The 19,456-nt window shown below is 57.4% G+C and overlaps 1 protein-coding gene across 1 annotated transcript in view; it reads right to left on the bottom strand.

Annotated features, from left to right (window-relative positions):
* The window catches only part of CDH23 (cadherin related 23), a 413,989-nt gene that overhangs the window by 149,102 nt on the left and 245,431 nt on the right, over positions 1-19,456 (bottom strand). Inside the window, 3 exon segments of the mRNA XM_053888562.1 lie at positions 9,348-9,373; positions 9,376-9,505; positions 9,972-10,122. Coding sequence (XP_053744537.1) covers positions 9,348-9,373; positions 9,376-9,505; positions 9,972-10,122 — 307 coding nt within the window.

Genomic DNA, 19,456 nt, shown 5'->3' with positions numbered 1-19,456 from the left:
TTTATGATTTGCTAAGCTCACAAGGCCTGTTCTTTCCATTTTTTGGTAAAGGGGCAAAGGTCAGTGACAGAGCTGCTCTGGTCAAGGACAGGAGATTCTGGAGGCACCGGTGTGGGAGGGTTCCAGAGCTTGATAGGAAATGGGGCTTTCCGTCAATTTGCCAAAAATCAAGTAGCTACAGGAGATGACTGAAAATGGTCAGACCTTAAACAAGGTCCAGGGCAATCACCTCAGGGGCAGAGGTGGGGGCGGGCAGCTCTCGGTCCTAATACAGGCCCTGCCAAAGCTCCTTCCAGAAGCCCTGGGTGGTGGTGGGCAGACGGCAGCCAGCTGTGTTCTCTGTCTCTCCTTAGTGCCTGTCCTACCTCTCATCCCATCCCATTTCGGTTTTACGGATTGATATTTAGATTAAAGAGATACACACAGCCCAGGAGCACTGAGGCCTGACAGACAGAGGAACTCGACCCGTCAATCACCGGCAGCCAGCTCTGCTTCCTCCAGCACCTGTTCCCTCCGACTGGAGATGAACCCAGGAGTAGATTAGAGGGGTCCGAAAGTACAGCCTGGACACGCCCCGAATGGGGGAGGGTGTGTCTACAAAGGCCTTCTAGTCAAGCCTGGGAGCTGGGCTGGGCTGACTGTGTGTATGCGTGTGTGTATATGTGTGTGTGTCTTTCACTTCCCTCTCCTCCTCCCCAGGCTGCAGATATTCAATTTTCTTTTAAACGGTGGGGAAATTGGAAGAGGTTTTGTTCTGTTTAAGCACAGCTGGAGTCTTGTCTCAAGGGACTGGAGAACAATGAGATCAATTAAGATGCCTGCAGTGAAGGGTGTCAGGAGGGGGTGGGGTGGGAGAGCACCAGGTAGGGGGGCCAGGAGGCCCTTCTCAGGAAGGGGAAGGTGGAAGAGGTGGCCCAGGCTTGTCCCAGAAGTCTAGCTTGGGCTCTTCCCTGCGTTGACCTGCCTGTCTCTATTGGGTTTTGCTGAAGTATCTAGACGAGACCCGCTCATCAGCTCACGTGATCTCCCAGACTTACTAATAATCCGTGTTGGCAATTTCTGTTGCCAGCTTTATGCAAGGATACAATCAGGTTGAACCAATGCTATCAGAAGCACGGAGAGCCCACTGTTCTAGAACAGCACAGAGGGTCCTGGACACTTGGCGTGCAGCAGGTGCTGGTACCACTATCAAAGCGTTGGCTACGTGGGGACTCTGGACTCCAACCTTTCCATAGATGGTTCCACAACACTACTGAGATGGAAATTATCCTCCCATGTTATAGAGGAGGAAACTGAAGCCCAGGGAAAGGAAGTTACAAGCCCAAGGCCAACCTGCCGGTAAGAAGCTGAGGCAGGACCCCTAGCCAGTGTCTGCCCACTTTTGTGTTTGCAGAGGTGCAGGGCTCACCCGGAAGTCAGGTGGAGACGGAGAGGGATGCGCCGTGCTGGGCCTGCGGAGAACGGCAAAGCCGTTGCCCAGAACTGGGCGTGAGCACGGCCACCTGTGACTGGAACCGTCATCTCTCACCTGGTCTCCCAGCTTCCACCCTGGTGCTCTCATGCCCTCCCTCTTCCCCACCCCACCTCAGCCTATTCCCCACGCGGTGATCATCAGAGCTCTCTGGCTGGCACTTCTGATGGGCTCCCTGTCCTAGCCAGTCACCTTCTGGCCACCTCTCCTCCACCTACACCCCCAGGCTCTTGTCTCAAGACTTCACCTGCAGCTCCCTCAGCGGGGGGCAGCTCTTTCCTGGGTTCCTCCCTCTTTTCCTTCAGGCCTCTATCCACCGCCCCCCTCTGTGCGAGGTCGGTCTTCCCTGACCCCTGGAGAGAACACAGTAACACCGCCACCCCTGTTGCTCCCCACCCGCACCCCTGTAATTTCCCCCATGACGCCTATCCCCATCTGACACACTCTGGGCTTGCTTGTTCACCGTCTGTCTCCTGCCCCTGGGATGTGCAGGGATGTCTGTCTTCTTCACTGCCGTCATTCTAGGTCCTCGATAAACAGCCACTGAATGGAGTACGGTAGCTGTATCTGGGGGCCGCTCTGTCTCAGAGAGTATGGAGTCCTGCTCTGGGAGGGGACAGTGGCTAACGCTTCTGCAGCAGAGACACAGGGGCATGGTGGCACCCAGTGCCACCCAGCAGCAGCCAAGGGAGCCGGGTCAGCCACTGCTCACCTGTCCGAAGAGCCAGGCTGAGGGGCTGGGTGCATTTCAGCCTTGACCATGCAATCACAGGTCTTGATTAGGACTGGGAGGCCCAGGCGATCCTGGAATCTGGTGGCCCTTGCACCTCCCAGCCCCCTTGCCTCTGTTCCTGGGCTGGGGGTCTGCATCCCCAGACTAAGCTCGCCCTGGTGACGTTTCTAAGCGCAGTGGGGAGGAAAGGACATTAGCCACGAAAGCCCTGAGCCGTGAGAACTGCCAGGGAAAACAAGGTGCCGGGTACCCAGGGGAGCTGGGGAGAAGGGAGGCTGCCAGTGATCAGGGGGAGGGCTTCCTGTGGGGAAGCTAGCAACTGGGCCGGCTCTTAGGTTAAGCAGAGTTTTGATGGTGTCAGACAGGAGGGAGGAAGAGTTAGATGGGGGAGAAGTGTGAAAGCGTGTGGGTGTTGTAAAGGGAAGTGGGGCAACCTGGTCAGCAGGAGAGGAGGGTGAGGGGTGTGGCAGGGCAGAGGGCTGGAAACAGCTCAGGGCCGGGGTGTGGAGGCCTCGAATGCCAACCCAGGCCTAGGGCACTGGAACTTTACTGGCCAGGGGGTACCTGGGGACAGTAGGGATTACTCTCTTTTCCTTCCCCCTCCCTCCCTTCTATTCTTGGAGAGCTCTTACTAGGGCTCAACACAGGATTTGAAGGGTTTCCCCTTCGGCTGGTTTTTGCAGGGCATCCAGGAGGAGGAGAGGGCACTTGCTTTCTCACGGCACCATGCTCTCATAGGACATCTCAGTAAAGGGGTACTGAGTTGGACTGAGCACTAAAGTGGCTCCGAGATCTCCATGTTTGAGCAAATGCTTTGAGATTCCTTCCATTGAGAATTGAGCGGGGCGGTGGGGGGGGGGAGGGTCTACATCCCCTCCCCTTGAATGTGAGCTCGCTTTGGTGACTCTCTAATAACCAGTAGAATTCAGCACAAATGTGTGAATTCGAGGCTAGGTCAGAAATGGCCACACAGCCTCCACCTGGTTCTCTTGGGACACTCTTTCCCCAGAGGCCTCCTCCAAAGGGCTCCTGCTCGGCACCCGTGTGTGTGAGATGTGTGCACCGTGGGGGGAGGCCGTGTGTGGGTGCCCACGACAGTCAGGTAGACCCAGACCTTCAGTGGGCCCAGCCTAGATACCAGACACGGGAGGGACAAGCCTCCAGCTGCCGGGCATGCCACACCCGGAGGAGCAGAGAAGGACGCCCCCGCTGAGCCCCTTCCATGTTCCTGACCTACCCAATCCATCCGTGAGGGTAAGAAAATGGCTCCTGTTTTATGCAGCCAAGTTTGGGTGGCTTCTTACGTGATAGGAACATGTGCTGAGGGTCCCTGTCCAGAGCACGGAACAGTGCAAGCATTAACCGCGCGTGCGGGGAGTATGGGAACGCACGGAAACAGCAGAGGAGGGCGTGCCTTTGGGCAGGGCATTATAAAGCTCCTACAGCCAGGACAAGCTACGTCATTTGCAGGGCCCCGTGCAAAGTGAACGCGGGGGGCTCCTGGTTCAAAAATTAAGAATTTCAAGACACTGACAGGCCAAGTGTGGGGCCTTTGGAGTCCAGGCCCCTGATCACATGCCCAGGCCTGACACCCAGGAAGCCAGCCCTCCTGTCACATCTGCTGTCTGCCTGCCTTCCTCTGAGTACGCGCTGCTGGCCGGGCTTGGTGCCGAGGGCCCTCCCCAACTGTCCCGTTCCGTTCTAACAACAGCCCTCCTGGACAGGACCTCTCAGCACACCTCCCCAGGTTGGAGGGGACAACACAGGCTCAGCTGACCATCAAGGGCCCATCTTGGCAGAACGGGGATTGCACGCAGGCTGAAGGGGTACAGGCCAGCCAGATCAGGGTCCTTTAAGGCCACTGATAAGAAAATCCACTCTGGATGACTGTAAGCCCTTGACTGCTTACATCCACGTCAGCACGCTGGGGTCTCCCAGCAACCCAGCCCTGTGTGCTGGGCAGGTGGTACTTTCCCAAGCCGGTGGCAAGGGAACCAAACCTGGAGACGGAGTGGCCAGCCCGCGGCAGAACAGGATTCTTGACCCTGCCCAAGACATTATCAGTCTCCCAAGGACAGGCTGGGAACATGGGCAGGGAGGAGGGAGAGGAGCCATGCCTATCGGCCCCTATAAGGCCACCTTGGAGCTGAGGGGTAGCATTCCGCCCCTGGGCTGAGTGAACCGTGAGCTGGTCCTGGGACCCCACACCAGCCCAGTCAGGGCTCTTATGTGTCTCTCCTTCCTGCTTTGATTTCTACGCCTAGAGAAGAATCCCATCTTGTCAGACTGTCCATCTTCTGCCCATTCCTGCTCTGCCCGGTCTCCCTGGAACAGGGACAGAGGCCCTGGATGACAATAAGATCTGCCCTAGGAGTAACCTCTTTCCTGGCTGCTGTCCCTTCTCAGCATTCCTCTTCCACTGCCCAGGGACATGGAGCTAATAAATCTGGGGACACGAGCGCCCTATTGTGGGAGGCTGGGCTGGCTCATCGCACATCCCAGGTACCACCTCTGTCAGCTGTCTCCCAAATGCCTGCCACGGGCCACCAGGAAGGAAGAGGTAAGAGAATGAGGATGCTTTGATACAGGACTTCTCCATTGTCAGAACAGCAGCCCAATGGTTATATTTGGGGTGGGTGACAAAAAGAGAAAGAGCTGAGCTCTCTCCATGTCCAAAGAATACAAATCCACCTCCCTACAGAGCACATCCCCCCCCTCACTAGATTTCAGCCACAGGACCTTTGCACACGCCATTCCCTCTTTGTCCAATGTGCTTTCCTCCCCTCACTCACCTATTAATGCCTACTCAGTTGCCACTTCCTTAGGGAAGCTTTCTCTGACGTCAGTCAAGGTCAGGCGTCTTGTGATAGGTTTCATAGTTCCCCTATCTCTCCCTCGTAGCAAATAATAAAGACTCATTTCTTAATATGAACATCAGGCTTTCCCAGGAGACTGTAAACTTCATGAGGGCAAGATTCACATCATTACTGTCCTCAGGGCCACGTGCCGGGCACATAGTAGGTATTCATAAAACACATGTTGAATGAACAAAGGGTTGGATTGCTTTCCTACTGTCCAGGAAACCCTGCTAGGTGCCAGGTACCAATTGGTCAGGCTGCAGGGCTGTCCCGAGCCCAGCAGAATCCCAGGAAGACACCCCACAGCCTTCCCACCTGACTCTTGCTGTCAGGTCAGGAGGTGGGGTTGGAAGGTGAGAATCAGAGTGGCTTGGGGATACGAGAGGGGAACAAGCAGCGCCATCTAGAGGATGGGGAGCCACCAACATGATACAGGAACCTTTATACATGTTGATGGACACAAACGTGTGTGTTATACACACATGCCCCTGGGCACACGTAGCTTCATACGCATGTGCGTGTGCGGATACAAGACCATGCCTGTGTGGACACCTCCCCCTGCCGCAAGCATACCTCACGTACACCCCCCAAACACGTGTGGGTACATGTGCCCCTGCGCCCTTCCCCTGCATGGTCGTCCTTTGGAGGACCGGTCCTGGCTGGCATGGACATCTGTCCTGCATCCTCCCTCCTGCCAGGAAGCCTCTTCTAATCCGGGCTGCCTTGGGGTTCCCGTCTCCCTGGGCAAAGTGCTCTGGTCTCCCCGACTTGGTCTTCCCGTCAGTAAGAGTAGCTCACGCAGCTCTGACCCTTGAGCAGCTGGGGACCTACACAGCCCAAAATTCACCTGATGGTGCCAGAGGTTCTGGAAGGGCTCAAGGGTCACCCAGAGACAGAATGCCTGGAGAAACCCTGTGGCCTGCCCACCTGGGTCCTGCAGAGGGCACTTCCTGGCTCCTCTCTTCACCCTCAGCTCTTGAACATTACTGAAAGGACAGGCTCAGTGGTCCAACTCAGAACCTTCTGGATGGGCAGCCCACTGGTTAAGGGCCTATGGCTTGGGGCCAGACAGTCTTTTTGGGGACTGCAGCTCAATCACTTACTAGCCTGGGGGGCCCGGGCAAGTTATAATCACTTAACCTAAGCGTCTGTTTCCTCACCTGTAAAATGAGAATGGCAGCGCATTCTTGGGTTAGAGACAGCGCATGGAAAGTGCCCGTTTCCAGCTAGGACTCAACAGTGACGGCCACCGAAATGATTATTGCAGTAGCAACACTAACAGGGGTAGCCGCCCTCAGAGGTCAGCTCCCGCCATCCCCCTTCCTCTGGGCATGACGGCCCCAGGCTCTAGGTCTGGAAGGGACCAAGGACACATCTTAGTCTAGCTTGTTCATTTCACAGATAAGGTACAAGAAGAGAAGCAGCCCTAGGCATCCAAGGAGTCAGCGCTCACGGCCAAGCCTTTGCACTCTGGGTGCCCACGCTTTCCCCTCCGCCAGTGGAAACTCATTGTGCTATAACTGGGGGCTAGACGGGTCTCAAGATCTAGGCTGGGGGAGGTCCAGGGAGCGGAGAGGTACAAGGGCCCAGCCCTTCCAGCCTGGCCAGAAACGAGGCTGGAGGGGACAGACCCTCTCCTTCCAGCTGCCCCTCCCCACTGTCAACCTGCTGCTTCCCCCGCCCCCCACCCCAGGGCAGGTGATAAGCCACGGAAGCAGGGGCCAGTGCTGTGTGGGAGGCCCCTCACAGCAGGCTCTGCCCCAGCCCTCCTCAGTGCGAATTAAAACATTTCCCTTTTCTTCGTAATTTTTTTCTGACACAACTGCCCATGAAACATTTTAATAACATCCCAGAAAAGGTCATGGAGAAGGAATTTCACAGTCCCTGAGCAGACAGCTATAACTTCAGCTCCTTCTGCAGCAAAGGAGGGGGAAAGAGCAGACTGACCCCAGAAAATGGCAGTGTGGGGGAGGCCAGGTCAGGCCTGGGCAGGGGGGTGGGTGTGGCCACGAAACCTGCCACCTGCTAGGAGCTGTGGAAGCTCCCTGGGAGATGATGGTGGGTCGGGTTGGGGCCGCGCAGGGGATTCTTTCACACCTAACATTCACAGCTCTTGACGGTGGTCTTGGGTGGCCTCATGCCCATTCTGCAGATGAGGAAATGAAGGCTCTCAGAGGTGACGTGGCTACACTAACGCACAGCAAAGGCAAGGAAAGCAGGGCCCACCCAGTTTTGTGTGCTCTCCGGAGCTCCTGCAGGCACACGGCCCTGGGACCAGAGCTTATCATTGGGTGAAAGAGCCCCTTCCTATCTGCACGACTCCACAACCCTGGGGCCAGGGGTGTTGAGAAGGAGGTGGGCAAGGCTTAGACTCAGGCACTGGAGGCTGCCCAGACGAGCCAGACCTAGGAAGAGACACTCAGAGGAGGCTGAATGCATCCGTGGAGCGTTTGGAAAGCAACTGGAGAAGGGGTTTGTGGGAGCCGGGCCGGGGTCTACGCAGGCCCAGGAACTGCTCTGGTGCTTGAGAAAACCCAGTGTGAGGACCTACTCTCTAGTGGCAGCCCCAGAGGAGGAGACCGGGCCTAACACACTGTCCTTGACCCCAGCAACTGGCCACCAGCCAAGAGGTGTGCCTCCTGCCCCTTCATACCCCACCCCTGCTCTCTAGGTTCGGCAACCCTTCTCCAGGGCTGTGGGAACCTGTGAGTGCAAAGTGAGACCTCCATCCCCAGGGACACCCCCCAAGCCTGACGCCTGAAATCTTTGCCATGTGGTCCCGGGCCTGCTGGGGTGGGGTCCCTAAAGCACAGGCTGCTTGGGTGTCCTTTGCCCCGATATCTGAAGATGGCTGGGGGTGGGGAGCTGACGACCTCAGCCTCCGGCACTTGCTCTCTGGCTGCCAAGAGGACCCGTGGGACCTCGGGCACCAGGTGACTGATGGCAAGGAGCATCTTGGTGAAAGCCAGCGGGGCCACGGGCTGGGGAAGCAGGCGGGGAGGAAAAGGGCCACGGCAGACTTATTGTTTCTGTCTGATGGCCCGCCAAGCTAAACATCTGTTCGGAATATTAATAACTGTCAGATGGGAAGGGCCTGGGGGCTCAATACAGTTTCATACCATCTGTCGGTAGAGTAAACACACTTCGGAGTCGGGGGCCCGGGATCAGCAGGCAAGGTGTTGGCTGGGAGTAAGGATGGAACAAGAAATGGAAGCGGGGCCCCTGAGGCCCTCAGAGTGGGCAGGGAAGGGCAGCAGTGAGCTGAACTGCATCACATTTATGGAGCACCTACTATGGGTGAGAGCCGAGCTTGCATACCATAAAACTGCCACTTGGATCTGCTCGGCAACCAACCCTCTCTGTTCTGGTAACAGGAGCCCCTCTGGCGTAGCCCCTGTCCCATTTCCAGCCCATAGAATTTGCATGCAGCTGACCCAACCTCTGGCCCCACCGGGAGGAGTGTGACCCATCTCTGGTGTTTCAGGATCATGATGATTGGGTCCAGGATGGCCCAGCAAGGAGAATCGGCTCTGGGACTTTTGCTGGAACTACTCAAAAAGAAGATGGTTTTTCCACGATGGGTGATAAATTGGTAAGAAGCAAGTCTGGGGGTGCTGGTGATCCTCTCTGCCCACGTAAAACAAAAACAAAACAAAACAAAAAAAACACAAAGCAGCACCTTGGCGCTAAAGCCAGATTCTTGCTAACTGAGTGCCTGGATACAGCCATGCCTGAAATCACTTACACTTTGAATTACACGAGCTGGTCCTTTTTTACTTGAACCACTTAAGGGTTCGTGTCCCTTGCCATCAAGAATACCGACTGATACAAACGGACCCTGGGAGAGGCCTCTTGTCAGAGTCCCAGCCAAGGGCCGCTGGGGATGGCCAGATACCCTTGAGAAGCCCATTCTTGCCTGGCGCCTGTGTTCAAAGAGCGAGGGTGGCCCTCCTCGGAGCCGGCTGGCCCCTATCTCTATTAGAGGGCACTTCCAGGGCTCCTGGCCTACTCAGGCTCGGTGCCTCTCAGGGCCAAGGCAGAAAACCAGTGTCCTTGGCCCAATCCCATCCTCCCCCGGGTTGGCGCTCTTTCCACAGTGCTCCCTGACCACGGGAGCCCCATTATAAAGAGTCCAGATGCTTTAATATGCAAACACCACAGCCTCTGGGGGCTTGGAGGGGGGCACCCCCTCCCTGACTGCCCAGGTTTCTTGGGCAGATCCCTCTGGCTGCCTCCCCATGGGCATCCCCAGAGCTCAATGGCCCCGTAGAAGAGCAAGACTCACCAGGACTGTCAGCACAGAGGTCCCCAGGTGACGTTCTCGTACAAGCTGACATTGTACAGTGGCTGGCTGAAGATGGGCCGATTGTCATTCTCGTTGATGAGGGCGATCTTCACCTTGGCATAGCCCACGTGGTCAGGCACACTCTCGTTGGCAAAGAGCTGGGTGTGCAGAGCAGGGGCCTGGGTAAGCTCTCACATGCTCCTGGAGCCTTCTGCCCCCAAAGTCCCCCTGGGGCCTTTACAAGTCCTGACAGGGAGTTCCTGTCTGCGTCACTAGCCCATCCCCAGGTGTGTGTTGCTGTGAGTCCCCCCCATCAGTGTCCAGAGGGCCAGGGTGGTCACTGATTCTGCTGGTGGCTGGGCTGGCAGGGGCTGGGGCAGTGAGGCTCACTGTTGGCTTCTGAGGCTGTGATCATGCCTTATAAATTCTGCTCAATTTCCAGACATTTCCTTGTGCTCCTTGAAAGTGGGGGGCTCAGCCCGGCCCCTGTCAGGGGCCCCGTGGGCTTCTCAGAGTCAGATACATAGGGCAAGAATGGGGAGAGGTGGAAGGGGAGTTTTAAGGGGATAGTATCACCCCTGCTTCCCCTGATAGCTTCTACCCAGCAAAGTTGGGGGGTCTTACATCAAAGTCGTAGCGGTCCACAGTCTCATAGTCCAGGGGGACGGCCACCCGGATGCGAATGTCCGCTTTCCCTTGGACAGAGGTGGGGGAGATGATGAAGTGCTGGGAGTTGTTCCCCACCAGGTACACCTCGAACATGCTGTTCAGAGCCCTGGGGCAAAGGGAAGAAAAACCAGTCAGAGAGGGCTCGGGAGGCCAAGGTCAGGAGCAGAGTGGCTTTGTTGGAGGTGGACGAGGTGCCCGTGGTGGGGCTTGCCTGCCCCCCCCCCCCAAAAGCGGTCTGGCCTCCTCTGGGTGACCCTGGCCTAGCTCTCTGACCCTGCCTCCTGTCCCTGTCTGGGCCTTCTGGAAGTCTCAACCAGGTTTTTTTGCCTTCGTTATCCCTTCAGATGCCTAAAATGTCCCCTCCAGGTGGTTTGGTTCATTTCATTTCCTACCTCCTGTCCCCTTCCTCAGTCCCAGTGACCCCAACTGGGAATGATCTGCAGTTGGAGGACCCAGCAGGAGACAGAGGAAAGAGGGTCAGAAGGGAATGGAGGGGAGAGAAGCAAGTTAAGTGTCCCCAGTAGGCTTGGGCAGGAGAGGGACAGCAGGACACAACTTCTTCCCCTTCCTCCCCCTGGAACGTGTCAACCAGGGAGAACGCTGGCTTCCCTACACAGGGGATGGGATCACCCAAGCAGCTGAATGGCAAAGCGAACCCCTGTGTACCCCACACTGGCCAGCCGGTGGGGGCCTGGAAGACAGTGGATCCCAGGTAGCTCAGAGCTCCCATGTCCTTCACAAGATCTGCTTGTGGCCCGGCAGCTGAAGGCTCGTTCTGACACCTCGTGTGAGGTCTTCAGGCTACCCAAGACACCAGATCAAAAGAGCCAGTGGTGGAGGTGGCAGAGGTGACTTACTGACTCCCCAGGGTCTGACCTGCTCAGAAATGGACTCAACCTCCATGGGGAGAAATTACCCCCAAATAAGCCTCCTTCTACCTAGGCAGATGCTCATGCTTTGCAGCCAACCGGTGGAGAGCGTCTCCCGATCCTTATTTCAGGTGCTCAGTGGCTTTCAGACCTGGGCTGTCAGCCCCAGGAGGAAATGTCCCCACTGCTCATCCTGTGTTACCCACCTCTGGCCTGGTGCCCCGCCCCACCCCTCGGTGTATGTGTTTGTAATCAGAGGGATCTCTGGAAGGGATCTCTTCCAGAACCTGTTCCTGCCGTGAGGTGGGGCAGCCAGGCCACCTGGAAGTCTTTCCAGATGGGGATGGTCCTGGCTGGAAAGAATGCCCTTAGTGAAGCCTGACAGTTCGCAAAATTCTTACGGTCCTGGACCTGTCCCACAGGCAGTCAAACACCACATTTGTGGAGCGAAAGCATGTTAATATGTCCCCATCAGTCTCTATTTTCTTTTTCTATTTGCAATTATAAGTTGGCAAAACAGCACTGCCAATCTTGGGGTACAGACAAGCAGCAGGGCGTCCAGAACCACCTAACCCCCCCCCCCACCCCCGCGTGCAAAGTGACTCCAGCAGACTGTACAGGCAATGCTCCTTTGGCCCGTCAGGCTGTGGGGTCCTCAGTTCTCCCTGGCGTGGAATCCATCCGTCAGAAGGAGGGGATCAATTAAATGCCCGAAGGGGCACTAATAGCCAAAAGCGGCAGAGTGTGACAGCTCTGAGCAGGTGACACCAACACCTCTCCCTCCACCATAGGACCCGGGGGCCCAAGAAGGTGAGGGCAGGCTGAGCTATGCCTGGGCAGGTAGAGCAACTCCCCCTTTGAAGCCCTGTCCCCATGATGCCCACCATCCTCCCCCAGCCCCTGCCCTTCCCAGGCTCACTTACCAAGTTCTGTCAGTGGGAGTCGGTCAGTCAAAAGGTATGGAGACAGAGAAGGAGCCGGAAAGGTACGGAGAGGAGGAAGGAACCAGAGAGAAAAGATGGTGAGATCCGAGGTCAGGGTGAGGGAGAGGGGCCGAGTGGACCCCAGGAGCACATGCTGCTCCAGAGGAATAGCCCCCTTCGTATCTGATGGGCCATAGCCTCTGGGAGTGCAGGGGGGTGGGGAGGTCTGTGCAGCCCCCTACCCAGAAGAGAGGGAGAGGGAAGCCGAGGAAGAGGTCCTAGGGTGCGAATAGTGAGGGGAGACTAGGGCTCCTCAGATCACCTGGTCCTCACCCAGAGGGAAGTGGGTGGGGGTAGCACGGGTGGGGTGGTGGGGGGAGATGGGTCATGTCACTATGTCCTACTCCCAGGAGCCTGGACCAAACCCCTACAGAAAACGACCCCAAGCATTGTCAGGTTTTAATTTTCCTAACACGGAAAATATTAAGACGTGATAAATACGGATATGGAGAATTTTCACATAGTTCAAAAGTGTAGGGGCACCCGGGTGGCTTAGTCGGTTAAGTGTCTGACTCTTGATTTTGGCCCGGGTCACGATCTCGTGATTTGTGAGTTCCAGCCCCACCTTGGGCTCTGGCCTGCCTGGGATGCCCCTCTCCCCGCCTCAAAATAAATAAGCTTTTGGAAAAAAAAAAAAAAAAAAGCGTAAAGGGCACACGTCGGTCTCCCTGTCCCCACCGGCCCAGCCACTGGAGAGCCTTCTCCAGAGGCAACCATCATATCCTGTCCAAACACGAGGAGCACTACGGTATCTAGCCCCTCCCCCCACCCCGATGCAAATAGCACGCGACTCGCATTGTTCTGGGTTAGGTTTTGTCACTGAAAACTATGCCTTGGAGATCATTCCGTAACTGTATAAACAGGTGCCTATATTACTAACACGGACACATTCAGAGTAATGACAGAATAACCCTCTGTGGTCACTGTGGAATGCTGGGAGCCCTTGAGGGCACAGACTGTGCCTCGGGCAGTGTAATCCCCCATCAGAGCAGGGACACAGTAGGTGCTCAAGAAGCCATTGGTTTCCAGCAGTTTTCCACTACTCTGTGCATCCTCTATCCCACGGGCCCTGGGGTGGAGCTGAAGGACCACTGGAACTTAGAAACCCCTCCAGAGGAAATGGGAGTTCAGAGAGGTTGAGTGAGCCGCCCAAGGTTGCACAGGTTGTTGGATGCAGAGCGAGGACAAAAGCCCAGGCCCAGCTCCCAGGCCGAGGGAAGCGGGGTCAGGACGCCTCCCACCTGAAGCTCTAGCTCAGTCTGAGTTCCCAGAGCGAACAGAGATGGGAACGCTGAGCACCCCAGGCTAAAGTCTGAGCAGGTCTGAGATGAGGCGGAGCAGGAAGGCCTCCCGGAAAAGGGGAGTTTTGAACTGGCTTCAGGAACCCAGGGGAAATGAGCTCGAAGAGGAGGGATTCCAGGCGGAGCCAGCTCTGTCCTTAGCCCGAATCAGCATCACCTGGAGGCTTTGTTAAGCCACAAGCCTGCGGCCCACCCGTCGGGAATACCTGATTTGGTAGTTTGGGGCCTGTGACGTGCGTTCCACTTCTAACAAGTTTCAGGTGCTGCCTGCCAGGCCGCTGCTGGTCTGAGACCACCCTTTGAGAGCTGCTGGCCTAAGCAAAGGCATAGGAGCAGGAATGAAGGATTAGCGATGAGGCAGACGAGGCGAGCTGCTTTGCAAAGGGTGCTTGTAGGGAAGCTGGCGAGACTGTTGGGAGAGTAGGAGGTTGGGGGACAGTCCCACCGCAGGCACCGTCTGGAGGGCTCCGGCACTGCGTTCGTGCGCAACGGGAGCCACTCTAAGCTCTGAAGCCGATGAACGGTGGTTAAAACGAGGAAGGTGAACTTGGCAGTGGGTGCAGCTCACACTGGGGCCGCCCTCCTCACTTGGTTGCACATCCGAACTGCCAGGAGAGCTCTAAAACTCAGGCACACAGATGCCCACGGCCACCGTGTCAGAATCTTCGGGGTGGGGCCTAGGAAGCTGCATTTTTTCCCATGCTTCCTGGGGAGCCGCGCTGCACAGCCAAGGTTGGAGGAGACGACAGCAGGGGCAGGCCGGGGCTTGGTGGCGCTCATAGAGATCCACGCGGGGCGAACAGGGGAGAGGCGGAGAGGCAGTGCTCCATCCGACCAGCCATCAGAATCAGCTGGGGATCTTTAAAATAGCCCCATGCCTAGGCCACACCCCGGACCAAGCAAATCAGACGTGGGTGGGCTGGGGGAGACCAGACCTCAGGACCTTGTCACGCTCTCCACCTTATCCATTCGAGTGTGCATCCAAGAGTGGGAACTACCCGGGGCACAGCGGTGGTTCTGCGAGTGTGGTACAGGGACCGGTGGCTGAGCGTTACCTAAACCCTTGTCAGAAATGCACGTTTCGGGCCTCACCCAGATCTAACCCATCGAAAAGTCCAGGGGCGGGGCCCAGCACTGTGAAGCCAGCCCACCGGGTGTTCTGATGGGAGTTTGAGAACCGAGGGGTGGAGCGAGGCAAGGCAGGAGCGATTCTGAGAACGGGGAAGAAAAGGGATCATCGAGCTGTGGTGAATGGGCAGCTGGAGAAAGAAAACCGAGCACATCCCTCACAGGGTGCGTGGGTGGGGGCTGAGTGGCCACCGCGGTGCAAGGGCGGAGGACCAGCCTGCGGCACTGAGGAGGTGCCTGGTGAGGCGGGTGCTGAGCTCAGCGTGGATTCGGCCTGCATCCCTGGCGGGGCAGGAGCACCGGCCCCTCAGGCCAGGTTTCTGGGTCTCAACTAAAATCTTCTAGATTTGCCACCAGGGGCTGGAAGTTCACTCAGGCCTGTGGCCGCGGTGGTCAGGACCCCATATATGGCTGTCCCGAGAGCCCAGGGCAACCTCCTGGCTAAGTGCCATCAGATGCTCAGCCTGCCCCATTCGGAATCTGCCCAGAAGGCCACGTCCTGTTGGGACTCTTGGCTTATGACCGTCAGCCCCTCGGGGTGGGACACGCGTGTGATATTCACCCAGTTCACGAAAGTGGTGCACAACCCTTGTTAACGGCAGCCCTCCGGACAGACAGCTTCTGTTTATCAAGCCCCAACTGTGTGCTTCTTGGGACCTAACCGGGCTCTTCACGGACGTCAGCGTCCGTCCACCCCTCTCATGGAGAAGGAAAGCGAGGTTGGGGCGGGCAACCTATTCAGGCCTCCGGGCTGCCAGGGAAGGATTTGAAGTTGGGTCTGTTCTGTCTTCGGCAGCCTGAGCTCTCAACCACCCAGCGCTGGAGAGCCCCCTCCCACTGCGGAAGTTGTTCCCCATGCAAGCAAAGAACTGGCCCCGGGAGGACTTCGGTGGTCCTCCGGTTGGGGGGGGTGAGGCCCCGGGGGAAGTTCTCCTCTGCCAAGGTCAGGGGGCCCAGGCTGGTGGAGGGGTGCTAGCCTGCCCCCTCACTCGCTGCCAGGCCCAACGGAGGGCTGTTCACTGGGGCTGGGAGGGAGAGAGCAGGGCGGGGGAGCGGCAGGAGCCCCTCTTGGAGCTGTCGAGGGGCAATTTTGTTGGGAAGGGAGATAAAGAGGAACATCAAAAGGAGTCCCAGTGCGTGTGGAGAGGAGGCCGGTGGATTAAATTCTCTTCCAGCTGGGAGAGGCGATGAGAAGGCTGATAGCCAGCAGCCGCGGGTCCCAGAGCCGGAGCTGAGCCGCACGCTGCCCTCCCGCACCGGGCTGGGGTGCCAGTGGCTGCCTGCGGGGCTGCGACAGCTCTGCTTTATTTGCTTGGTGGAAGGGGGAAGGACACAGGAGATCACTCCTCGCTTCCTGCTGTCCCCCCCCCCCCTTCCCGTGCAACCAGCCCTGCTTTGCTTCCAGTGATGAAGGCTTGCCACCCCCCCACACCCCTGCCCCGCAGAGGGCAGCCATCCTGGTCGGGCCCTCCTTATCAGCCGCTGCCAGAAGGGGCTGCCCCCCCACCTCGGCTCCCCTTACACCTTGCCCCCCCCAACCTCCCGCCGCCGGAAGTGGGGGGTGGCCTTGCAAGCCTTGCCTCCTAGTACCACCCCCCCCAGTCTCTTTGCAGCTCCCACAGCCAGGGGAACCACATTCAGTCCCAATGGTCACCGGACTCCATGGAGTGGACCAGCGGCGTTTTCCCAACTAGTCATTGAGAGCTTAGTGTGCGACAGGCCCTCTTAGGGCAGCAGCTCACAGACCGCTCACAACTTTGGGAGGGCCCAGGGGGGTGTTTACATTCACAACAGCAGCACGCATAGGGCCCTTCCCTCCTCCAGGACTCAGACTCAGGTAGACCCCTGCCCTGGGCTTGCATGGGGGTGGCCTGGCTTCTCTCAGAGTCTGCGCCTGACTCCTGAACACGGCTTGCCTGGGTCATCACCTGCAGGCTCTAGACACTGGCATGTCCCTCGCAGACGACCTGGTCCCCAAAGAGAGGCAGGCCTGGCTTGGCCCCCAGACTCCTTTCCTGCACGTAAGGCCTGCAGATGCCTCCTTCACAGCTCTTGCTTGGTTCTCTGCCCACCCTCCTCGGGCACCTCCCTGCCAGTTCGCCCCTTGGAGAGGTTCATCTCTCTCTGCCATAGGTCAGGGGAGTAGCTGTGTGGTGACCAATGATAGGATGCAATAGAGAAAGGTTCAGATTGGGGACTAGACAGTCGCTTTCTAGCTGTGTGACCTTGGGCCACTCTCACTCCTGGAGCCTGATCCCGCTTCATCTGTGAAGCCGGGAGAAGAAGGCACACCCACAGGATTAAGGAGCGGTATTGTCTCTTTGCCCTGTCTTGTTTTGGTGGGTGACGTGAGTTCTGGTTTCCTACCTAAGACAGGAGGCTCTCCTAGAAGTAGCTTTCTGTGCTTTTTTCCCCCCTTTGTACCTCAAATGCCACAGGTACTCACCTTACCCTGTGCACTACCCTCTACCCAGGTAGGGACCTTAATTCCTCTCTGCAAAAGAGGAAGGTCCAGGGTCACGCAGATGTGTGATGGGCCAGGGGAGGCCAGCAAGGGCCAAGGTCTTTGTGTTGGGGGTGGGCAGTGTTGTGAAGTAAGACAGAGAAGAGCCAGGGAGCTCTGTGGGCTGGTGAGACACCCTTAGCCTGAGCTGGGAATGGGGCTGGGGCCCGGAGTGCCCAGATGTGCCCCGAGAGTTAGCGCCACCCTCGCAGAAGCCGTATCCAGGACTCAGACCTGCCAGGGAAGAGCCCCGTGACCAGTAACTCCAGGGTGTGGAGCCCGAAGCTTTAGTGGAGGCTAAAAGCACAGCCTCTGGGGGCTGGATCTACTCCAGACGGAGGCACCGCCCTTTCCAGCTGTGTGACTTGGCACAAAAGACCTCACCCTTCTGAGCCTCAATTTCCCAATCCACAAAATGGAAAGCATGAGGGCCACCTGATAGCACTCTTGTTGGGTGAGCTGCAAGATCCTGGTAAAGTGCCTGGGGCTGAGCGAGTGCTTAGCAAGTAAGGGTTGTTGTTCTCATTCTGGGAGAGAGTGGGGGAGGGGAGGAGGTGGCCCTGAGGAAGGGCTGATTTCCAGACATTAGCCAGGAATGAGAGGGGCAGGCGGAGAAGGGCAAAGGCTTGGATATGTGCAGGGGTGAGTGAACCCCCTCCCGCCTGGGCAGGGGCTGTAGGTCTCCCTTCTCCCCTGTGCTCTGTTGGTCTAATCCATGCTATCGAGCGGCAGGAAATCAAAGTCCACCCAAGATGGATTCTTTATCACTCCTTTGTCCAGCCTTTCACTTAATTAACCCCAATCAGACATGCCAATGTGAACCCTGGCAGGGCGGGCCTCTCAGCACCCCTTCCCATCACTGCTCCTGACAGTCCCCTACACCTGGTGGGCGTACCACACTCCTCTGGCCCTGCCCGCTGCCCCAGGACAGGCTGCCCATGTGAAGCTGGAGTCCAGGGGGCAATGGGAAGGAGCCCTGCGGTGGTCACTGCCTCCATCCCCTAAGTCTGCCTCGATCCCCAGGGACCTTCCATGTTTCAGAGTCCGGGAGGACTGACGCGGCACCTGCTTGTAAAGGACCACCCTCTGTCTCTTCACGGTCCCCCCACCCCACGCCCTGTCCCGGAGCAGGGCCCCAGCTAAGACCACGGCACACGCTCAGCCTTGCCCCTCTCCTGCATTCCAGGCTTGTCCAGCTCAGAGCCTCAGTTTCTCTGCCCTGGGAGCGGGCTGCCTCTCAGGCCCACGTCGGGCGAAGGACACTGCCCTTCAGGTCAGGACACTGCCCTTAATGTCAGGTGCTCAGCCTACCCAGACCCTCCTTCCCCGGCTCCTCTGTGGATCGGGCCCTTGAGCAGGGTGGACAGGAACCGTTTTCCCTGGATTGGCCATGGCTCACTGTGTGACTGTGGCAAGCCCTTTGTTGTCCCTGGGCCTCAGTTTCCAGATCTGCAAGCCGGGATGATTCTCCTAAGGCCGTTAATTCCTGTTGTGTTTCCTCAGATTGCTTTCCGCTCCCCCTGCCTCCGCTTCCGCTCCCCCTGCCTCCGCTCCCCCTGCCACTTAAGGCCTCTCTCCACTTCCTCCTCTGCTGTTGCCTTCTCTGCCCCTCCTTCCTCTTCCTTCCTTTTCCTCATTTGCTCTCCTCCCTTCCCTTCTAGCCCTCTTCTCCTTGCTCTCCAACCCCCCCCCCAGCCTTTCTCTTTTCCATTTCTCCTTTTTTCCCTCCTCCTCCTTCACCCATCCTGTTTCCCCCTCCCTCCTCCCCTCCTCCTCTCCTTCTCTCCCTCCTCCTCTCCCCAGGTTATCTGCTAAATTCCACACACGCCTGCACAGACGGGATCAATCCAAGGCTGCCTTGCCTTCAGCTTATCTCTGCTCCAAATGATTGATTTTCCCTCTTTAAGAGTAATTTGCTGGTGAATTCCATGTATTGCAAAAACCCCTGTGAAATCTAATTCAATCCGATCGGCAGCTGGCACTTTGGGGAAAGAATACTAGAGAGCTGTCAATTTCATCGCGTGGACGTGCGTATTATTTTGCTCACAGACGAGGGCACGAGGCCTCCCCTCCCTCCCTCAGGAGGGATCTTGTCGCTGGCCCCGCAGCGACACTTCTGGGAAGTGAATTAAAATGTGCATTGGGTACTTGCATTAAGGTAAATGAGGGACAGGTGCTTTCAAATTGTTTCCCGAATTTGCAACCCACTGCCCTAGTGCACTGTGGGAATCTCACACCTCCAAAGCCCAGCTATACCTGACCACCTGTCTCTCTCCGGCATTCCCGGCTTGTCTGGCTCCGAGCCTCAGTTTCTCAACCTTGGGGGTGGGCCACCTCTCCGGCCTGCCCCTAGGCAATCAGCTGTCCTGGCTTGCCTGGGACTGTGAGGGCTCCCAGGACGCCGGACTCAAAGTGCTAAAACCCAGGCACTTGCAAGCCGAGTGGGCACAGGAGGGCCGGTGCCCAACTCCACGAGGCACGTCTGAGAGCACGGCAGGATAAGTTGTCCCCACTGTCAGGTGGGGAGGTCATGCAGTTGATATGGAAAACAAGGCTCTGAGCCTCTGACACTCCAGCCCCTGTGTTCTCCAGGCGCTCCCCGAAGGCTGAACCACTTCAGAGGCCCCAATGTCCATGCAGCTCACACACAGGAGTT

This window comes from Panthera pardus, unplaced genomic scaffold, assembly GCF_024362965.1.
Source record: "Panthera pardus isolate Hobbes unplaced genomic scaffold, ASM2436296v1 HiC_scaffold_22, whole genome shotgun sequence".
Lineage (NCBI taxonomy): Eukaryota > Metazoa > Chordata > Mammalia > Carnivora > Felidae > Panthera > Panthera pardus.
This window is presented reverse-complemented; position numbering and strand designations above follow the sequence as displayed.